We start from the raw sequence: 23,169 nt of genomic DNA on the forward strand, positions 1-23,169 counted from the left end.
CTAATGGCAAAGTTTTAGTTCAGGAAAATGTCCATTACTTATAAACCACACGGTCAATTTTGTTTAAATTTTGCATACAGGTGACATTTAAGGCATATAACTGTCGTCAATTTTACAGTTCCTTATAGTGCCCTTAGGGGTGTTCTACCTTAAGACCATAACACTATTACATGATATTTCCAATTTTCTTTAATTAGTTTACCGTTTAATGTGAAAAAACTTGCATGATGTGTTTGAAATTATCAATGCTTCTTAAATATCTATGATCTCAAAGTTTACAGACAATAAATTGTTTATAGTAAAATTCTACAAAATAAGAACATTTGTAGTGGCATCTGCCATAATAAATAGAGATATTTTCTGCGTAGAATTGTGTCTTTACTTTATTTTTTGTTACCTTTTTATTCATACAATGGTATTAAATCATTTTCTTAAAAAGAAATAATTATTTCAATTTCGCCCTTCTCTGGTCTCGGGTCTTCAACTGTCAACCAGTCTCCAAAGATCTTCTTCTATTGATCGATTAATTGTCAACTATATTCCTGATACAAGCGTTTATGTTTTTTTTCCCCCAAGCAATGTTGACAAAAGCTAAACGAAATATCTTTAAATTATTAAAAATGTCCCCCACAGGAAACCATTTTACTTGTTACTGTATATAGAATAGCTAATAAGATACTTAGGTACAAAATAAATCGAAAATAGAAATAATCTTAGTTCCGTACTGTAGATAACACTGCTAAATAGCCAAAACTAATTTTTTTATTAGAATACAGTGCCTTTCCTTAAGAAATGATGGTACTGCCACTATTTATTTTTTATGAAAGGAAAATGTTTACTTTCAAAAGCACATACTTGTAAAATATGAAAAACATCAACCGAAGTGGCATTATGTCCATCCAAGTGTAAATGATGGGCGTACATGTTTAAGTCAAATTAACGTGGTAAATCTAATATAATAAGGGAAATGAATACTTATAATAAAATACCACTTATTCATAAACAACAACAGACATATGTTATGAATCTTAACAATCTAATCCTATCAGCAATACAATTAATCTAAAAATCACGATAGCAAGCATTTTTCCAATGACGTCAGATACATAAATTTTATGTTTAGACAACTTTTTTTCCTATTCCATCTTATTTTAACTACTTGTATGTAACGAAAATATATGGTGCATCAACATTTATAAATCACAATAATATTAATAATCCCTTTATAATTTATTAGTCGGATTTACGATTAAATGACCTATATATTTTAGTACAAAGAGTAACAAAAATGTTATATATAAAACCCAAATCATTTATTAAACATTGTTATTTATATGTTGAAATTGGATATATAAAATTTAATGCCATTTATGGTCCTGAGAAATTATTTAAATAAGCCGCTGTTATAAGTAACGTTCTTATTGTGTTACAGATGAATCTTGTAAAGGTTAGTTTTGTGATAAGATTGTTACTGCTAGTGTTTTCTTCATCGTTCCATGAATAACACTATTAGAATACTTCAGAACATTTTGTGCTTTGTTTTACGTGAAAAAACTGGACTTGAGTTTTGTTTATTTCTTCAAACTTCAAATTACCATCATTATACAGAATAAGTTTCAGAAAGGCTTTTTATTGCCGAATGTTTTGTTATATCTTTCCATGATGAGGGTATATCATCGAAATTGTACTGATAGTAGTCACTCAGCCTGTCTTTATATGTCGACACAAACCACATCCAATATCTACAGGTATCATGCATATTAGCTGATGGAGCTATATACCATTCTTTCAGGATCGTTTTATAATCTCTGAAAGGATGCCTTTCTTTACCGCATTTTTCTCGTTTTTCATTGTTGCATTTGTAATCAAAGACTACACAACGATGGCTTATATCTGTTTGTACATATAATTCACACGATGCTAGCTGTGCGATTCGAGATTCAACAATGTGAATTCCTATGCAGCATAAAGGTCGATGCTGCATGCAGTTGTGATCGGAGTCTGCATGATCTTCATTTTTTGTACATGGTTCACCGCAAAATGGACACTGTTCCTGACATCCCCATATCTTTTGTATTAAACGCTCAATAGGACTCGAATTTGCCCATTGTACAGAACCACAATCAACTTTATTAAAGCGGGACACAAGATCCGCTTCTGTTCTCCCCAAACTCTTTAAGACTTCATCTGTGAGGTATTCTAAATTTTCAATAGTCTCTGTTTCCTTCTTCATGCTTCTGAAATTTTCTGTGGTAATAAAGAAACCTGACTCTTTCATTAGGATCTGAAAACATTTGACCCAGTGATCGATGGAAATGCCTAATTGATTTTTGGATTCCTTGCGTATATTTTGTACGCACTCCTTTACAGTATGAAACAAATTTTGTAGTATAAATGATGATGATTTCGAGTATAACCTTGATTCTGGTGCAAAAAGAAAATGATTAGCCTTTTCAGTTATCCATGAGCTTGCATAATCATTTGGAGCACGTATGTATCGAATGAAGTTATTGAAATCGCCTTTTTCCAAAAGATCAGTGCATATTTCAATTATAGCTCTATTTTTCGCTGAAGGAAGATTATCATGAAGATAATCAGTTACTCTATTTGGAAGCGTTTGTGATGTCCATTCGTCAGCGAAACTTTCAATGACGTTGACAAAAAGTTTCGAGACAACATCTTCTAATAAGCGACCACGTAGGTGAGCTTCGAAGCTTATTTTTTGTTGTATTTTATATTTGTTAAGACGAGCAGCAGCACCATAAATTGTAAAATAGTTTTCATTATGTTTCTCGAAAACCACATGTGCATGCCTACTTACATGTACAAGCAATTTTACATAAAATGGCATTTGAATTTCAAAATTGGTATCCCCCTTAAACATATTAGTTATGCTTAAACTAATGTCATGCAAAAATTTATTTATAGTAATTTCCGTTATTTCTTCTCCGATTTGAAAAATTCGTTCGATCTTTTTGTCAACTGCTCCAAATACTTCATCCGCCCAGGTTTCAACATTCTTCATTACATTTGTCCGGAAAAAAAGATCGTCTGTTTTTAGCCATGCTGATAAGCTGACATCTTTTTCATCAATACCTGTGTAACTGAATGTTCCCTTTAAAGTTGTAAAAATTGGCAATGGTGTCAAGTGATTGCTTTTTTCCAAAGCGTTTCTTAACGCCACAAAATCGCTCTTATTCGTATTCTTAAGACAAGCATAAAACATATCGATTGTTTTTGTTCTATTTGTTTCTAAATAAGAGGGGATATGTACGTTCTTTACAAATGATTGCCAGATACTATCGAAAAGATTATCTATTGCGTCTTCGCTTAATGGTTTACCTAGATTTTCTTTAGCAATTTCCATAGACATTTTTCTAAGTTCCTCTTCATGCTCCTTGCAACACGTTACAGTAAAAATTTGTACAGCTCTTTCATGAAGATCTTTCTTTATTCGATTTTCAATTGATTGTTCCAATGTTCCACACAATTTGTCGAAACGGAGTGCTTGACTCTTTTGCCATTGAATAATAATGTCCTTGTATTTGTCGTTTTTGAAATATTCTTTGACGACTTCTTCGCTTTTTTCCTTTTCAGCAAGCAGTAGTTCATTTAATTCTGAATTCAGAGTCTTTTCTACTCTTGATAAATTATCTTCCTGATCACAATTAGCAAATCCGTTTCGAGATTTGTGTATTATCTCATCTCTTATTAGGATATCTAGATTAAAAAGTTGATCTTGAACAAAACATTCCATTGCATTATAAGCTTTGATTTCAATGCTGTTCCTAAAGGAAAATACAAAGTCTTCATTCAGAACACCTTTCCATATGTTATATGCATGTTCAGTTATATCGTTTAAAGATTTGTAGGATTTATCTTTAATTGTCAAGGCTTTTTTTAAGATTCTGGACTTAATGTCTACTACACTTTCACTATATGCTGTATTAACTCTAGCCATCGGAGGATTACCTTGCCACAGATTTTTGAGATACCATACTTGAGAGTTTATATCAAATTCAATTACCTGATTGAAAGTAGTTATATTTTTAATATAAATGCTTTCTGCTGATTCCTTAGTCACCTCATCCAGAGTTTGTATTAATTTACTTAGACCGCTCATCAAATTTTCGGACGCAGCAATATCTGTTACATTTTGATGAATGAAAGCACAACTTTTCTTTAAGTCTAAGGCTTTGTTTGTCATTTTCAATCTAAGCAATGCATGGACAAGTACTTGAAGTATATCTCGTATTTCGCTTGTATTTTCCCCCATTATATTTATCAGTGTTATATCTCCTATTCCAGTAATTGCAGTTGCTAATTCATTGTCATGTTCATGTCGTAAATAATTTAATTCAGGTGATCTCAGCCCTTCTGTGTCGACAACAAGAATATAATTGTAATCTGATGTTTTATCTTTAAATTTAGTAGTATCTACAGGTATCAGTTTTGCATGAATACCCCTTGTACACCTTCCGCTCCGGGTTGAAAACTGACAACCAAACATAGTATTTAAAAAAGTTGACTTTCCTGAGCTTTGCAGCCCTAATACGCTGAGTGCAAGAACCTTGCCTGCTCCAATGGAGTTATTAACTTCGTTTAGTACAGCCTTTATCCATTTATAAGGCATATAAAAACTTTCTCCATTAATAAGTTCTAACTGATGTCCATCAACAACAAGACGGCCAATTATTTTTGACATTTGACTTACTGGAGGAAATGTTAATGTATCACAGTCTTTTTCTAGTTCTAAGATAGCCTCATTTATATGTCCTATTTCACGGAAAAAATGTTCTATGGAAAATGATGCGTCATCTATCTGTTTCTTCTAATTCTGTTATGGTGTTTTCTTGTTCTTCTTTATCAGATGGAACTTGTTTTTCACGGCTTTTAAGAAGTTTTAACTTTCTCCAAGCTATTCGTTTTTTGTTCATTAATTGAGGCAATGATTGTCGCTTTTGTCTTTTGATATGAAACTGTAGCCAACAAAGAAAATACTTCAGTACAGGAAAATTATTTTCATACTTTCTTAGCATGTCAGTGAAATGTTTAACTGATTTCGTTATTGACATTATTTGTTTTTCTCTTACAATTTTAATTTTAGCATCAATGACGTTTCCCCCTTCAAAACCTTTTTCCCTTTCCCGCTGTTTGATAAGTTTTCCTAATTCTTTTGAAAATTTGCTATGAACAGGTGTCAGGGTTTGCTTCCAAGAACACGATGAACAATCATCATTCATTTGCGTAATCAGGTCATCTGATTCTTTCCTACCTAATTGACAGTTTTCATCATCTTCATCTATTCTTATTTTTATGTTTGCTTGACGTAAGCGTTCTTGATATGATTTAGTGCAATTTGACCCTAATTCTTTTGCTAATAGACATGATATACAGGAGACCATTTCAACAACGTTTCGTTCAACAGTTCTATTATGTGTACACAATACACAGAGATTTATATGTGGTTTTAATTTGAAAACATTTTTCTTAAAGTCATTTACTGCCGATATTGTTTTTTGTTGAATGGGGTTTGCAATAATTAATATTACTGACGATAATTTCAAGAGAACATCAGTAACATTTCTACCCCTTTTTAAAATAGTTTCAATGTCAACTATTATTGTGAGTGTATCCACAAAGGCTGAAATAAAAGTTAGAATTTCTGCATCAAAATGTTGTTCTAAATCACCTCTTTAGTTCAAAAATGTCATTGCATCTTGAAATCTATCCTTTTTATCCCCAATTAACGGCAACCAAAACATTTCAACATGTCCATTTATTAATTTTCTTTCAATCATTCCAAATGGACAGTCATAATTGAAAAAAGTTTTACACCCATGATCCGAAAGAATGCTATTCATCAATTTTGATTTTGAAAAGCGGGGTCGACCCAATCTTCCAAAAGCTATCATTTTTGTTGGAAGCTCAAGAATGTCCATTTCTTTGCATTGAACTTCACTTTTTTCAATGTTTGTTTCGTTATTTTCTATTGCTAAAGATCTCAATGGCCAAACTGATAATACCGATACTTGCTCTACATCACTTTCCCAATATTTATACAAAAACGGTACAGCGATTTTACAAATATACAGTTTTTGTACAACGACTTGTTTCAAAAAAGGATCACAACATTGGAAAATGATAAAAAAAGCATCTAATGGACTTATATCTTTTTTATCGCCAGGTATGTCAGATAAAAAACTCAAAGTATTTTCTAAGTCAATTCCGTTATTCAAATCTTGTTCATTTGTTACTGATATATCCCTAGAATCACTATGCGAACTTATCAATCGTTTCAGGACTAACCACGGAATATCAGTTGAACAAATAGTTCCATTTTCTATCTGATTCCATTCGCCTGTATCTACAGTAACAATGTCTTGGATCGATATTTTACTTGGGTATCTGTCAGTCAACCCAAGGTCTGCTAGCATTTGCCAAAATATCTCATTGCTGGACCCGACAGTACCTGTAATATATAAAACCAATCATTATTGTGCTTATTAAGTTGATGTTTATTCATTATTGAACTATGTTTAATAATTTCTTTTGTTATATTGATAGGTCTTACCATCTTTCTCTTTAAGCTTTAAAGAAGTGAGGTTTATTATTATCATAACATCCGTCGCTCGACTTCTGGGCCCAACTTGTTAGTTCAATTAATACAGACCTCTTTCGGCTAAGGCTACAGTTTGGAGTTTAGTTTAATGTGAACGCTGGTCATAACAGTACAGATTTAATAATTTGTCCACAGTCATTGGGCCGGGTGAAATCCAAAATTGAAAGATATCGTCACGCAAACATAATTACAGCAGCAACATTTCAGTCTATCAGGTGACCGATATTGTGTCTTAATCTAAATTAAGATAAATATACTTAAAATATGTATGGTTATGTATTCATGGCCTCTTATCATTAAAAGACATATTTCTTCATAACTCAGATTCAGAGCTCACATATCGTTCATTAGGGTACTGCATCCAATTTTGAAAAGAAATCGACACAAACAATATGATCACCTTAAAACTGCAACAATTTTGGCTATTAAGTGCAATAGTGAATGCACATAACTTTATTTATTTCTATAAATATGTGAAATTAGCTTAAAATTGTTTCCAGTATTTGGAAGGAGTTGGACAGTGTACTAAACATTGGTGATCATGAATATTATCACTTAACAACACCGTGTTGTACTTTGGTCGTAGAAAGGTGGCCGTCATTCAATAAAAACTATAAGATGTCCAATACCTGAAGATTTTCAGTATTCATTATACACAAGATGCTCTAGATGATATTGGAAGCTTATGAAAGTTTGCTAACCTAAGAGAAAAACACATAGTAATAAAATCTTAGAATAATGACTTTTAGTTTAGTATTTGATTTGCTATAAAAGATTGTGTTCATCTAGGACAAACATTTGATTCTTTATAAACGTGTATAATTTATGTTGTTTTTCATTGTTTCATAAGTATATATTTGACAGATCCTTTCTAATGTGTTTTTCCCAATACAAAAGATTTATGCATATACATCAAATCTATAGTATGGAGGCTATTCGTTGCCAAAAATCCAGCCTTTGACACTTGGCAATGCATACTTTTGTTCTACTAAACAGATTAGTAAAAATCTAATTGTCGATCCGAGAGTTACATATTGCACTGGTATTAAGCATTTTGATTATCTCGATTTGATAAATTGAAAGCTGTAAACGTGCAACTTAGATAAATTGCAAACTGTATTTATAAATGTATAACTTCAAATATGCAACAGGTAGAAATGTAAACGATAGAACGTACACAATACGTTTAATGATGTGCATCATGACGTTGAGAATGTACCTGCATCAACTTGACACACTCAGGTTTACAATACCACACTTTCTTTTTACTTTCTATCGCGATCAACATTTGTAAACGATTTTGCAACTTCCATATATGGAATTATCACGGAAATAGACAAAAATTAATAGGCGGAGCAAATTTTCACGAAAGCAGAATATGAAGAAAGGTAACTCTGGCTGGTACAAACATATTTCAAATTATATAGAAATTGTTATAAATTGCACATACACAAACTGCATTACAGTTGGTAAATTAACATAAGGGAATGTTTCCCATATATTATGATACACACCACGATTTGTTGATATAAACGATAGTATTTGTGTGCCTTCAAAAGTTATACGGTAATACTCGTATGCATATCTTTTACATCTAGCAAATAGTACTAGGATGCGATACATGGAAGTCACTTTTGGACACACGAATAAAGAGAACTGAACAGTAAGCCTGTGCATTCCTTCTTTAAAGGACTGTTGGGTTGTATAAAAACCCATATTTTTGACAAAGTGTATAACCTCGAAACAATTCAAAGTTTACTATCGATAATTCCGTTGTATAGCCAAACATTTGTGAATTTGTCACATTTTAATGTTGAAATAATTATTCAGTGTATCCTAGCATCTATGTTTATCTCCATTGGGAGGTATTTTGAGTCATAGGATGTGATTTAGCCTTTTATTATTAAATATATGTAAGCTGACGTAGGTTAAGGTCTTTTTATGCATTGTACTGAATCAATAGCATCTCTAAAATCTGTGTATACATGCTGTCAATAGCTGTTACCTAGACTTGCTGTCTATCTGATCAAAAGCAGAGAACTATTTTTCAAAACAGAATATTTATTGAGTTTTCGAAGTGATGGCTTTCTAAGAGATAAAAATTATACAATTATTGACTAGTGTGCCATTGAATATGATGTGATATTCACCGGCAGATGACATATTGACCGAAAATGGATATGTACATTTTGTTTTTATCCATGTTGTAATATCTTCTCAGAAGGAAGAAGAAATTAACTGGCATTTCCAATATAAATGTTTATAGTTTCCATATGGTGGTTACAAAAAGAACGTGTATTGACATCTCTATGCTAATTTTATGCAACAGATCATGTTGCTAATATGCTGTGGTTAAATATGTTTATTTAAGAGAAATTATAAATGTATCTTAATGTTTCACACTGAAAGTTCTCTATTACTATATTCGGTATTTTAAAATAAATCAATGATCTAATAGTGTCGCTCATATGTCTTCCAGATAAGACACAAGTTTGGTCTTTACTTATATGTTTATTAAATACAGTCTTAATGCTTTGGGCAATGCTAGCTGATATAAAGGAGGTGTTTAATCTTTTCTTAGAAATTAGAATTATTTGAGTATAGTTTAGCAACGTATTCATAATGATGTTCCAAGGTAAAGTATTTGAATATTAGACTGCGGCTTTGAAATTATTTCCGATCCCCCATATTCTCCAGAATTGGCCCCCTTTGACTTCTACCTGTTTCCAAAACTGAAAACCAAGCTTCGTGGTAGACGTTTTGGAAGCAATGAATGTGTCATGGAGGCGGTCAATGAGTTTTGTGAGGACCAAAATCGAGAATTCTATTTTGAAGGGTTAAAAAAGTTGGAGGCAAAGTGCATTGTTGTAGAGGGCGATTATATTAAAAGTAAGACCATTAGTTGGGTTTTCTGACTACCAGAAGTACATCTGGCCAAGAACATTTTGATCAATCTACGTATGACCAAACACATGAAGAATGTGCTTACTACGTTTCTATCCGTGGGTCTCTATCTTTGGGCGCCAATATGTATGTGCTCACTGTGTGCTGTTGTGGCAGAGAAAAATAAAGAGTTGTGTTTACAGTTTGATGTTGTGTTACCGGTGTGTGCATAAGACTGAAAAATGACATTTATAAATGGAATCTAAATAAATCCACTGGAGTGAACAGTTTGCATTTCTTAACCATTCAGTGTCAAGCTCAGTTATAATTTTTGATAAATAATAATATACCTTTTCTGGACTGTACATTAATTATGAAACTTTATATGCAACAACTTATAGGGTCATTAAATGTACTTTATTGCATTCATTTGAAGACATTACATAGTTTAAATCAAGTGTAGTCATTGATATTATCTTAAACTGTTAACAATTACTATGAATACTAGTAATTGTTGTCTTAGTAGACAAAATTTTAAGATTGAGAAATTGTACAAATGCGCTTTTTAAAACTAAATTAAATGTTTTCATCTTAATTAGAATTCGATGACAGTTTTATGAATTAATATTCAATTTATTCAATTGTGTCTTAGAAGAGAATATATTACAGGGCCGGCAAAATCTGATTTTGACCTGCTTTGTCCGCTTTTATTTGGAGCATTTATTTACTTGTCTATAGTTCTACTTGTCCGAACAGGCTAAGAGATAACCCGGGCAATACAAGCAATTTTCCAGTATTTAAACAGAATATTATTATACACTTATTTCATTTATTGTTTACATACATTTTATGTAATCAACATTCTCACTATTTATTTCAGGTTTAAACATGTATTTGCATACAATACTCACATTCATGTGTATAATCCGAAAATCACCACTGAAGTTTATACAAGTTTATTGCAGATGTCAGGTCTAGTACATTGTCAAATTTTGAAGAAAACTTAGTATTAAATGGCTTAAGTGGCAATTTTTCTTTGTTATAACAGAAATGTATTATTGACCAGTTATAACATGTTTTTAAGCTTTATTTGGTTATTGCACGAACTTCACCACCATTGAACAGTTTTCATGTATTTGATGAAATGAATTTTAAGAACATCTACCACTTTCTCACAGCTAAACTTGCCAGGTTGCAGGAGGGGAAATCAAAAGAACATAATAATGTTACTAGTACATATTTGGGGCAAGGATTTGAGTATCTTTCCATGATGATTGTTGGATGAAAAGCACAGGAAGGGACAGAGTGGCCTATAGTTTACTTTCAGGCTATATGTTATCGGGTCAGTGCATGGTTAACTGGACCAAAATTCTTCCCATATTTTTTTAGTATGAATTAATTTACGTCAAAGAGGTTGTCTCATTTATCACGTGAACATGAGCTATGCTAGACACTACGTAGTTCTAAGCCATGCCTGTTCATGTAGTCTTAAGGAGTCATCAAAATTAATAAATGTTTAAATTTCATGTATTTTACCTTTATATCAGAATCTCATTTACAGACTTATACAAGTATGTGTTTAAATGAATAACTCATATACTAAAGGAAAACGTTTTTAAAGACAAATTAACAAAGTTTAACGTTACGCTTTTGGTAGAGGCTTAAATGTCTGTGTATAAAGGCCCTTTCAATTAATATATGATTCCAGTTGTCACCCTTTGATGGCGTAGGACATTCCGAAATTCTAAGATGCGCATAATTAAAACGTGGAAATTCGTACAATCATTTGAATCAAAATTACAAAACCAATTGGTAAAATTAATGAAATATTCACCATTGTAAACTTAACTTAATTTCAAACATCGTGACCATTTTCGTTTGATCTCAAAAAATAGTTAATATCCAATCATGTTTTATATATAGTTAAATCGTACTTTCTCTTGTCTTTTTGGCTTTTTTCTACATACCCGATAGCTTTTTGGTGTTGCAAACAAATACGTTTTCCACAGTTTCGAATACAGGTGGTATCAAAATCTTTAAAATAATTATAATCATGATGTTTCAAATATACGTCTTTTCACTTTATTACACGTCTATTCACTTTATTACACGCTCAAAGATTTAAATACAATATAATGGTCTGTATATTTTTAAAAAATTGTAAAATGCATAAAAGTGACAATTCTTTGGAATGCATACTTTTTGTGTCGATATCTAAGCAATTCATTCAGTCCGAAATAACGGAACTCAATTTTGCACTAAACGTACAAAAACAAACAGAAGATTTGTTAGTTAATTAGAAATAATTGTTAATGTGACATCCTTTATTGTTAAATGTTGGTAGTTATTTCAAAGAACCAAATCAGTGAGGCATGCAAAATAGAGCCCTGAGACACCTTCAACCAAAATTGGATCAAAATTATTGCAATTATGATAAATGGCGTAATCCTTTGTAGTGTTATAACTAAAATAATGAACCATGGTTATTTATGATGTAACAGCCCTGTGCCGCTTATATATATTACATATGCACCATGGTCATTTATGGTGGTACAGCCCAGCGCAGCTTGCATAAAAACATACGTACCTTGGTAACTTTTGATAATAGGGCCCAGCTCAGTTTGAATAAACAATGTATGCACCATTGTGATTCATTTACGGCCTATCACCGCTAATATAATCAAATCTATTAAAAAAATAAATTCTGTGACAATATTGTCTTATCATTAGGAAGCTATTATGACATATAGATTAAGCACATGCGTATGCAGTGAAATTTAAAAAAAAAAAAACTTTATATACAAAGAAAGGCCGTCAGTGATGACATGTGTCGTCCCATGATTGCCATTACTCGGCAAAAATCATTCAACCTAAAACCCTGTGTAATTTGAACAAAGATTGGAGCTATCGATCAATCCTGTTAAGTTTAATTGAAATCGCATTAGTAAAAGGATTAGTGCAGACAAATTTCAAAATTAAAATCATGAAAGGGCCAAAACTCTGACGAAAATCAATGAAGTGAAACATGTTGCAGAGATGCACAACTAGGCATAGCATTGATTATTCCCCTAAAGTGTTGATGAAATTGCACCAGTAGTCAAGACAAACTTCTGTTTAGCTTGAAACACAAAAAAAAAACACCTTTTTTATTCAAGGGCAATAACTGAGTCACAATTTTCAAGCAAAAAAAAATAAACGTGTGTATTATGCACAAGTACTTTATCTACCAATCAATCCTATAAAGTTTCCTTGAAAATGCATTAATGGTATAAGAGGAGAAATACGGACACACTTTATTTACACCCTTTTCATTTAAGGGTCATAACTGGGCCAAAATCATTCAAGCGAAAAACCCGTGTAACATGCAGAAGTAATTGACCTATCGATCAATCCTGTAAAGTTTCATTGAAATTGCATTAGTGGTAGAAGAGGAGAAGTCCGGACAAATTAAAAAAATAACAAAATAATTATAGGGTCATAACGCCAACAAAACTCATTAAACCATAAAAAGGCGGATTATATGCACCCAAATTTAACTTAACTTGGTACTTATCATTCCTGTAAAGTTTGGATGAAGATGAAATTGCACCAGTAAAGTTTGAGAAGTAGTCCGGAAAAGCTTGTGTTTCTCTGGTAACACACAAAAACTCCTTAATATTAAAGTGGCATAACTCGACCAAAAATCATTTAACCGGAAACCCTATGCAATATCCTCAAGTAATACATTTATCAACAATCCTTTAAAGTTTCATTAAAATTGCATTATTGGTATAAGAAAAGAAGTTTGGACAAACTTAAAAAAAAATAATTATAGGGCCATAATGCCCACAAAATTAATTGAACCATACAAAGCCGATGATTTGCACAAATAAACTTGGTACTAATCATTCTTGTAAAGTTGGATGACATTACACCAGCAGTTTATGAAATGTAGTCCGGACAAGCTTATTTGGCGGACGGACGGACACACATACAGACGACGGATCCCAATATGTCGCCATTACTCCGTAGAGGCGACCTAGAAATCATTTTACTTTTGTTATCAATGAATGGATAGCAATTACGACAGTTCTATCTCTTATGAAACATGTATGAAACATGTTTATTACATGCTTTTCGGTGGTTTATAGAAATATATCAGTGAAAAAAACTGATAATTTCACTGCTTTAAACAGTGAAATTATCAATTTGATAATTTCAATGTTTTGAATATTTGAACCCGGTACGTTGTTTCAGTGAAATACAAGCGTTCACAGTACTGGAAACCAACTTAATGACGTGACGTCGTAAATGACGTCACGTTGTATTATTATTTGGCGCCCTTTTCTTTAAATGTCTTTTTAAACGTTTCTTTGCATATAATAAAAAGAAAATTTGTTTTTGCTTAATGTAAGATCGAAATAAATTTCACCTCGTGAACACCTAAAGTTCATATTTCACTCGTGGCTGGGCCACTCGTGAAATATACCTTTTGGTGCTCACTCGGTGAAATATATTCTGATCTTACACTGAACTAAACAAATGTCCTCTATATAAACATGCAACCGTAAAATTAAACTTTAAATGGGATTTGCTTTAGTGTTTTCGATTGATTTCGAGTAAAGGCTGTACTTCAGCCTTACCGACATAATATGTCATCGTCATTCATACTATCTCGCTCTTAGAGGGCAGCGGACCTAAAAATAAGCAAGTTCAAAGAGGCCAGAAACGTAATTCTAAATACATGTATTTCAAAATCTTTTACACAGGCAGAAAACGAGTATATATTACATGTATTGAAGAAAATGATAGTTTGAATGCATTGCTCATAAAAATGATGACAGACAGATATTTATATTTACTTAAGTGCAGGATACTCCAGAATTCGCCTTATTCCTTTAAAATACATGTATAGCAATTAATGGCACTTTCAAAAATGTCCAATGAACTGTTCTAACTTGCTTGGCTCCAGCTGTCAACGCTTGGACGTTTTCAACTCCATTTGGAGATTTACGTAAACATACCAAGCTACCAAAATGTTAAGTTACGGGTAAAAATCGCCAAAACACTGCTCATTTCCTACACTCTAACAGCAAAGAATTACTATCAAAAGCTTTTAGTACTTTCAAAACACCATAATTTATTGTAAATACCATAAGCCTCGGTATAATATGTCGGAGGTATCTGTGATATTCCGCCGCGTGGCAGACGATATTTGTACGGCACTTTACATCAGGCAATTATTTAATGTGTTTTGATAGAGGAATTTGTATTATTGTAACGAAGTTTATTAGATATAGCTTATTGCAGTATTCTTATAATTTTATACTGAATCATTTATTATTGTTAATTTGGGTATGGGCTATACTGTAGCCTAGTTGACATAACACGTCATCATAATGCATAACGGTCATTTATGTGCACCCCCGTGGCATTTCGAAAAGGTATTTGAAAATCAGCAGATCAACGTACAGTTAAGAGGGTTGTTTTATTTCATGGTTAAGATTCTACTTGTATATTTAATTTATTGTATGAATGTAAATACTGCGGTACTTATTTGTTCAGCTATTTCTCGCGGAGGAACATAAAGCATCATTCTGTCTATGGACTTCGCGTTAAATTGAATGCTTCTATATCACTCAGCAGAAATGCATGTCACTTGCATGAAATATCATTGTAGTTTGCATCTTTAGCGCACTTTCGATGACGTTAATTTGTATATGATTATGTACCCATATTAATGTTAATTTTTAGCTAAATAGGCGTATAATAACTACGACCAAAATGTTTTTTGTTTGTTCGAATTTATCTGTTTTGCATGTTAACGCTAAATCAATATCAATATAATATTATTTGCAATTTTATTTTTCCGCACTTAATGAGCTATTTCATTCGTGTACGATGTTACTTATTATATTTTATAGAAAAATAGATTTTCATCTTTTTGACTATGTATTTATATATCGTGTATAATTTATATTTGAAAAGGAAATTACTTTAAAATATTTCTCCATGATCAAAAGGATTTTGTCAGAACAAAACATGTGTAAGGTCAAAAATATTAACATTTGGATCAACGATTTTGAATGCATTGTTGTAGTATACTACATGGTTCAAGTTCAAATGCGTAAAGACCGATAGACTTGAGTGAATAATTACAAAGCATTCCAACGATAAACTTCGCATTCTTAAATTAAAATGTACAAAAAATTCATATCGGTTTCAATTCTATAATGCTTATAAAAAAGAGAGTTTATAGAAATATGTTGCATTACATGGTGTTTAGATGTAATTTTCCTGACGTCATATGGTTTATTTTTATCATGCAACTGCTATGGTAACTGCCCGATAACACTTGCCTGATAATTATTTTTGATATCAGGTCAGTAACCTGATATCAAAAATAAGCCCCGCCCATTTTAACGGACTTTTTTCAATTGCTTATATTCTTATTTTCATCAGCATGTGAATTCTACAATGTAATCTCATACCCTTACAAGTCTTGAATCAAGATGCGATATTTATTTATTAATTATTTCGATTTCAATTACGAATAAATTAGATAGCGAATAGTTTTAGCACCAACTAAATGAAGTGACGTCATAATTTATATTGCAAATGACATCATCGATGTTCACGTCATACTATACATGTAATCATAACAAACAGGCTGGACGATTTTCTTTGAGAACTTGTAACTGTTTACTTTATTTCGCCGGATTATTATTTAATAAGTGAACAAATTGTTTTGTTTAAAAAATAAGACGCATGTTTGTGTAGCTTGTGTTTGATTGCCGATTTTACTTTTCTTTGATGAACTTTTGAATTTGACAATTCAAGACAAATATTGCAGTAAAGTTTAGTTTATGTGATTCTAAGTGGATTTTTGGATCGATGTTTAAATTAAAGGTAAGAATTTTATCGTATTAGGCACTAAAGCATCTTTTATCCGAGTCGAAAGAAAAAATGGCGGCCATTTACAAATTCTAAGTTTCAGGGGTGGAGGAATTTGTTTTCAAGAATTATTTCTTTGAACAAAAATCCCCCTTTTTTACGAAATTCGCTATTTAAAAGTAGATTATTTTGTTATTTTGACAGTTAATATGTAATACATGATAAATAGAAAAACATGCTACTGTCTTTTGATATCAATTTTATCAGGCTCGGCTGATATGGGCAGAAAGGGCTCGGCAAGCCTCGCCCTTTCTAGCCCATATCAGCCGAGCCTGATAAAATTGATATCAAAAGACAGTAGCATGTTATTCTCTATACGTCATATATGATGTCATATAAAGTGAAAGCATTTGTTTATTATGTTGTGCATTTATCGTGTTATAATACATGCGTTTGTCCTGTCTGACTGAAATGGGAATAGTGCAAAGCGTGTTAGAATATTAGATATGGATGAAAAAAAATGTTCCAGCGGAATTTCGATACACTGGAAATTGCATATTCATTGATATGCTTTTGAAATTTTAGGGACGCCATAAAGACACTATCAAAAGACGGCAAGATAAAAATTGATGTAGAAATACTTTGCATTATATATAATTATATAAATAATTGTTACGAGATACAAGTAAACAGACAGAAAAATAAAATTAAGAATATATCACAGAACTGAAGTAGAGAAAAACGGAATCCCTAAAGAACGCCCAAAACTACATCATTGTAAATGTCGCATGCTGTGTTTGATTGATCCAGTGCATTGAGGCTGTCCACATCCCATAGCAACGGCTTAAGCAGAATTCAACAAGTAAACACAAACATTGGACATATTAATATTGAATTTAGAAATATCTGCAGATGTGTTCATATGAAACATTCAATGGACACTTTCCTACTATTCCATGACAATCGGCCTTTGGTCCCAATGTAACAGAATATATGTGACAAAATGAGAAAAAAAGTAGTCGAACAAAACAAAATGGAATTTGAAAGGGGATTGGAGGCTATGAAGCATGCAAATTACAGATAAGACGTCAAAAGACAAACTTAAAAAGCAGATTCCCTATTTTAGGGGTAAGTATACAATATTCAAATATGAATACTGGAACCACGCAAGTAGAAAAAAAGGTCGAACAGAAGAAACTAAAAATACCATAGGCATGTACACACAACAATGATTCCGTGCTGAATGTTTTTAATGGATCGAAAACATAATATCATTGAATATAAGAACGGGACGACTATAAACGACCTCAACACGGAAAGAAAAAGTGATGGGGCAATAAAATAGAGACAAAAGAAATCCCTTAAGAAAGTCCAAAACGACAAAATTGAAAATTTAGCAGGCTCGGTTTGATATAGTCTGTTCATCGACGGTATTGGAAAGTTCAAATTTCACTTTATTTCATATTTTGTTTTACCGTTCACGCCAACCTTAGCAGAATTCAACAAGTAAACAAAAAAAAGATAAAATTTTGAATTTATAAACATCCGCAGATGAGTTCATATGTCGGTTATCATGAAACGTTCTATGTGACACGTGGCCGGAACTATACGAACTGGAGAAAATGGAATGGAAAAGAAACGTAAACGTAAAGTACCTCACAGACGTACACACAACAATAAGGTCGTGATGAACGATCTTGAGGAATCGAAAATATAACATATTTAATTAAATATATATAAACGACTTTTTACGCCCTCCACATGGCAGAAATAACACTGATGTGGTATAAAGATAAAGAAAAAAACAAACAGAATTTGTGACGAATGCCAAAAAAACCCCGACACAATTAAAAATTAAAAATGTCAACGCCATTGTAGCAGCGGTTTAATTAGAATTCAACATTAAAGCAACAAACTGGTAAGATTTAAAATTTAAAGTTAATTTTTAAGAACACTTTGATTTCCATTTGGTTTAGAAAATGACTTGATATTCAAAACCAAGTCGTATCTTGGAAAACAATCTAATAGATGAAGGACACTATTTAGGTTAACACGACCACAAGGAAAAGCCCAAGAAATGACAAAAATCATTGTTAAATGATGAATAGAAAACAAGATGTAGATTATATCAGATCCAATGGAAAATCAGTGCAAAAACAACAAATACTTATGGTAAAATAGAGAAAATAAGAATCCCTAAAGAAAGTCCAACACGGCAAAACTGAAAATGTTGCAGGCTCGGTTTGATTGAGCCTGTTCATGGACGGTACTGTCAAGTGCAAACTACCGTCCACGCCCCATAGCAGCGGCTTAAGCAGAATTCAACATTTAACATGAACTAGTACAATTTTGAATTTTGAAGGATCCACAGATGCTAAATCAAAGTACATCAACAAGAGGGAACACGCAGCAGAAACAAGATAAACAAATACGGTCAAAATGCAGAAATATACCGCATGATGAAATAATTGTTTGTCTAATCCTTTAGCATTTGTCTGACATGTAAATAACCAAATTAGTTTGCTAAACCCACATCCTTGGGTAAAATATATATATCATGGAAATTTATTGAAATCTATAACATTCTTACTGAATATGTCTTTCATAACTAAAAGAATGAATAAACTATGTATTGGAAGCTGCCTTCCCTATTACAGATCAAGTAAAGTTGGTCCTTACTTAAAAAATGCCAGTTTATTTAATGATATTGTGACCACCTAGATTGTGTATAAGTATTAATGTTTCTTTTTTACTTCATGTGAAGTAAATACATGTTTATTTTATAGTTACAAAGAAACTTTGTAGCAATTATCAATATTTTCTAATATCAAATTTAAGCATAGTATATCTTCAAAGAACCAGATTCCAAAAGAAAAAAAAGAAAAGTGATTAACTCTTAGATCATAAAAGGAATCAATTGTTTACATTTTAATAAACCCAAAATAAGACTTTTCCCACACTGAAAGTAGGTACATAATAAACATGATAAACTGTAGTGAATTTCAAACTTCATTCAAGTTTATAGGCTCAGATCAAAGAAAATTATTGATATCTGCGAGCACTGGAAATAAATTATTCCCGTATCTTTTCCTATTTCCTTTAGATATATTTTTTACAAATACAAAGGATTTTATTAAAACTTACGAATAATGTTTAAAGTTATTATTACAGACGTATAAAGTAGTTTTACAACCAACGAAAATGAATGTGTATGGTTTGAAGATGGGCAATACTTCAATTTGTCAAAGAATGCATCGGAACTTGAAAATTGAATACAGTCTATCTACACCCTGTTTGATCCCATCACATAAACAACCATACCCAAGTAAAAACCATTCAAATATCAATATCACTATAAAAATTAACTAGAACTAGCATGTAAGTTTACCTTTACCAGCCTTGAAAAATCCTACACCTTTTCTATATACTTTTAAACACGCATGTTTTACAGTTGATGTCACTTTAGCAACTACAACAAAAGAAAACAGTCTTTGATTTTTTTTTTCAAATTTAATACTTTTCGCTAAATTTGCGATAAATTGTAGCGTTTTTGTTCCAGTTTGCGAACGACGTTGATATTAACCATTAAATCAAACCTAAAATACGTTTGTTGTATCGAAGGAAGTCTATAATACAAAGTATAGATTTTCTGCTACTTGCATTTGAGTGGTCACTTATCAACTCGAGCTGCTTTTAGCAAAATTTACGGAAGACGGTCTTGTTTTGTGTACACAGTTAAGCAGGTTGTGTACGGGGTGTAGATGAAAAACTGTTAGCGAATGTACTGGTTTAAGTAGGTAAACTAATGCCATTTTATGCAAGACTGAACTTATTCTTTTTTAGCATACACGTAAGCTGACGAATGAATAACGATCGTTGCCACGAGTAGTCATCGTAAAGTGAAACATTTTCATAAAATTAATAAAAAATAAAAAATGCAATATGAATATATAATTATGGTAAACCGATAAACCGTTTCCGTCCTGTTAGACTACTTTTTATGCCTGACTTTGAGTAAGTAGGAAAAATGTACAACTCTGCAAAGCTTATTTTATCATCAATTGGTAGAACATTACAGTAGAATTCTATAATTTGTACGAAACAATATGAAATCATGTGTTGAGTTTTGCATTGAGAACTAAAGATGATAATAGCTGGCCACATATATTTATGCACTAAGGTTACACAGCATCGTGGAAGCATACGTTTAGTTGATCGTGAACGTTGAATCTAAAAGTTCAAAAAACTGTCAAATTAAACTCGTCAAAACATAACTTTTCTCAAGTGTCTCAATTCCAAGTCGACATATAGCTCATTCAAGGCGGCCAAAATTTATGGGAGACACATGCAAATGCTGTTTTTTAGAAATAAATCAATTAAGATTCTGATCAGTTATTGACCTGACTTGTGTGTAGATAAGTTTATATTTCCCCAAAATCGGACCATGTCCATTCATTGAGTTGTTCAGAAGACACTTCATTATGTCTTATAAATAATCACAGAGACTTTCCATCTTATACTTCAGTTGTGATGGTGTGAAAAAAGAAAATAAACAATGTTTTTCTGTTAGGCTCAAAAACACTAATAAATTAGATAATTTACTAAATAAATCTGCATCTTCGTCTAATTTCTAGATGTTTTAGTCTGAAATGGGATTATTCCAATACTAAATCCTGTATATTAAACTACTACATCCCGTTCACTTTAATTTGTTTTCTTGCCAGACACAAGGAAAGACCATTTTCTCAAATTTTGCTAAAAGCAGCTCGAATAGATGGATGACCAATCGAGGGCGCTTATTATTTATGCAGACATATTTTCATAATTCCTGCCGAAATGCAGAAGGAGTCTTTCTTCCTATAAAAAGAATAAATATACAATATGAAAAGTTATTACTGTCTTCATACACAATTCAGCTATGACCTTTCATCTACCAAACCGTTTAACAAATTTTACATACAAACGATGATAAATACAGCCTGGCGGACGTTATATATATTACGTAAAATACAAGCAAACTACAACTAATAGTTATTAGTTAATACTGCGAATACAGGTTAGCGATAAAATGTTACACATAGTTTTTCTGCCAATTATATTCAATTTGATTTATGTTCAGCAAAGTAATCGAGATAAGAAAATATTATGCCTAATAAATAAAAAATGAAAACCTAAATGATTAAAACACACATACCTGCGCCTGACTTATTTACATGCTCAAAATCGGAACCTAATTCTAGATCGTTGGGGTTATCTGCAAAGATTTCACCAGCACGGTCCATTTGTTGGCTATTATTATCATCACCCATACAACCTTCATCAACTGAAATGTTCAATATGTTTTCGTGATTTTATACAATTTAATGTAGGTTTTTACCAATAAAGTGTGTACCTAGTTTCAGATAATTCACTCACTCGTTTTTATTGCGTAAAATGAACTAACAATGGAATGCTCTTTAACTGAAAAGTAACCAAACGAAACAAAGATTTATATTTAAATCTTGGTATATTTATCTGTTTGTATCTCATACATTTCCGCTTAATGTGCCAAAGATGATCAACATGAGATTTTCAAATTTTATATTGTGTGCTTTTGGACATAAGCATGGGCCTCTTTAATGATAAGAAGTAATCTCTGACTGGCAATATAACGCTACCATTACTTAAATACGGGTGTTATTTTTGATGAACGTTTTTCATTCTATAAAGTGACATTCTTTTAACACTAATCACTCACTGTATATTTCAACAGATACATCTTTACCCTCTATCTGAATTGGTCTTTTCCTCAGCGCTAACTGTAAAGCTGAAAAAAATCGAGACATGGTATAATTCAATTGTAAACAAGTCATGACTAAGCATGTCCCATATATTTTTTCATTTTTAATTTTATATTCACTATCTTCCCTCAAGCACAAATACCTATATGTTATGCATTTTTAATATTTTGATTACCTGACACAACCGGATGCCTAATAATATATTTATAACTAGGTTTTTTTGTTCACAGAATCCCTGGATATCTGACAATAAAATCATAATTTCACTCAGTGAACCTTTCAATGACATAATTGACTCATGAAAACATAATAAACAAAACGGACTGTGACAGAAAAAAGACAACATTATTTTTGCAAAATCTTACAATATCACTAAGTCAAGATATAAAGCGAAGCCTTTTCGGTTATCTCTCCTTTTTGAGTTATCTGTCCTTAAATTTCAATATTTGCTTTTGTTGAGGAACAATTTGCGGACAAAAACTCTTGCATTAAGTAGACATCGGTATATAACAGCCACGCAATTTGTTTGAAACTATGAATGTAACAACTGACCTTCCGCCTCCTCAAACTCAACAAGAGCAGATGATTCATTCTCATCGATTTCCACTCTTAAAACCTTGCCACCCCCTTCTCGCCTTGTATTTTCAAACGAGTTTATCAAAGAATCTATCCCAATGTGTTTTGGTAAACCACAAACTTTAAGAATTGTAGCATTTGCAGGCGTCCGTTCAGACGTTGACTCTAAAAGAATGATCTATACTTGATACGATTGACATTTAAAAAAAACTCGAAGCTTCTCTTTGTTCGAATCTAATATTTTAAGAAACTTTCATCATTTTGATTTACTGTCCTGATTTCGTTGCTGTTGAAATACTTTATTACATGTTAGCATGTTTCGTAGTGGCCATTAGATAAAATTGTATATTCCTGGATTGCAATAGATTGACAAGTTGCTTCTTACTTAAACTAAGATATGTCCATTTTTCCTCTAATAATTGTGTAGTGTATTAA

The 23,169-nt window shown here is 32.0% G+C and overlaps 2 protein-coding genes across 2 annotated transcripts in view; both read right to left on the bottom strand.

Annotated features, from left to right (window-relative positions):
- Nucleotides 1-1,600: 1,600 nt before the first annotated feature.
- Nucleotides 1,601-4,705, bottom strand: LOC132726347 (interferon-induced very large GTPase 1-like). The gene has a single exon (XM_060711658.1). The coding sequence runs from the start codon at nt 4,703-4,705 to the stop codon at nt 1,601-1,603; it is 3,105 nt and encodes a 1,034-aa protein (XP_060567641.1).
- Nucleotides 4,706-5,696: 991 nt separating this feature from the next.
- The window catches only part of LOC132726350 (interferon-induced very large GTPase 1-like), a 30,150-nt gene continuing 12,677 nt past the window's right edge, over nt 5,697-23,169 (bottom strand). Inside the window, exons 3-7 of the mRNA XM_060711661.1 lie at nt 22,711-22,899; nt 22,116-22,184; nt 21,573-21,701; nt 19,767-19,847; nt 5,697-6,472 (exon numbers count right to left, since the gene is read on the bottom strand). Of these exons, the coding sequence (XP_060567644.1) occupies nt 5,697-6,472; nt 19,767-19,847; nt 21,573-21,701; nt 22,116-22,184; nt 22,711-22,899 (1,244 nt within the window). The remainder of the gene's footprint in view (nt 6,473-19,766; nt 19,848-21,572; nt 21,702-22,115; nt 22,185-22,710; nt 22,900-23,169) is intronic.

The sequence above is a fragment of the Ruditapes philippinarum genome, unplaced genomic scaffold (genome assembly GCF_026571515.1).
Source record: "Ruditapes philippinarum isolate M1 unplaced genomic scaffold, ASM2657151v2 ctg1499_1_1_1_1, whole genome shotgun sequence".
Taxonomy (NCBI): Eukaryota; Metazoa; Mollusca; class Bivalvia; order Venerida; family Veneridae; genus Ruditapes; species Ruditapes philippinarum.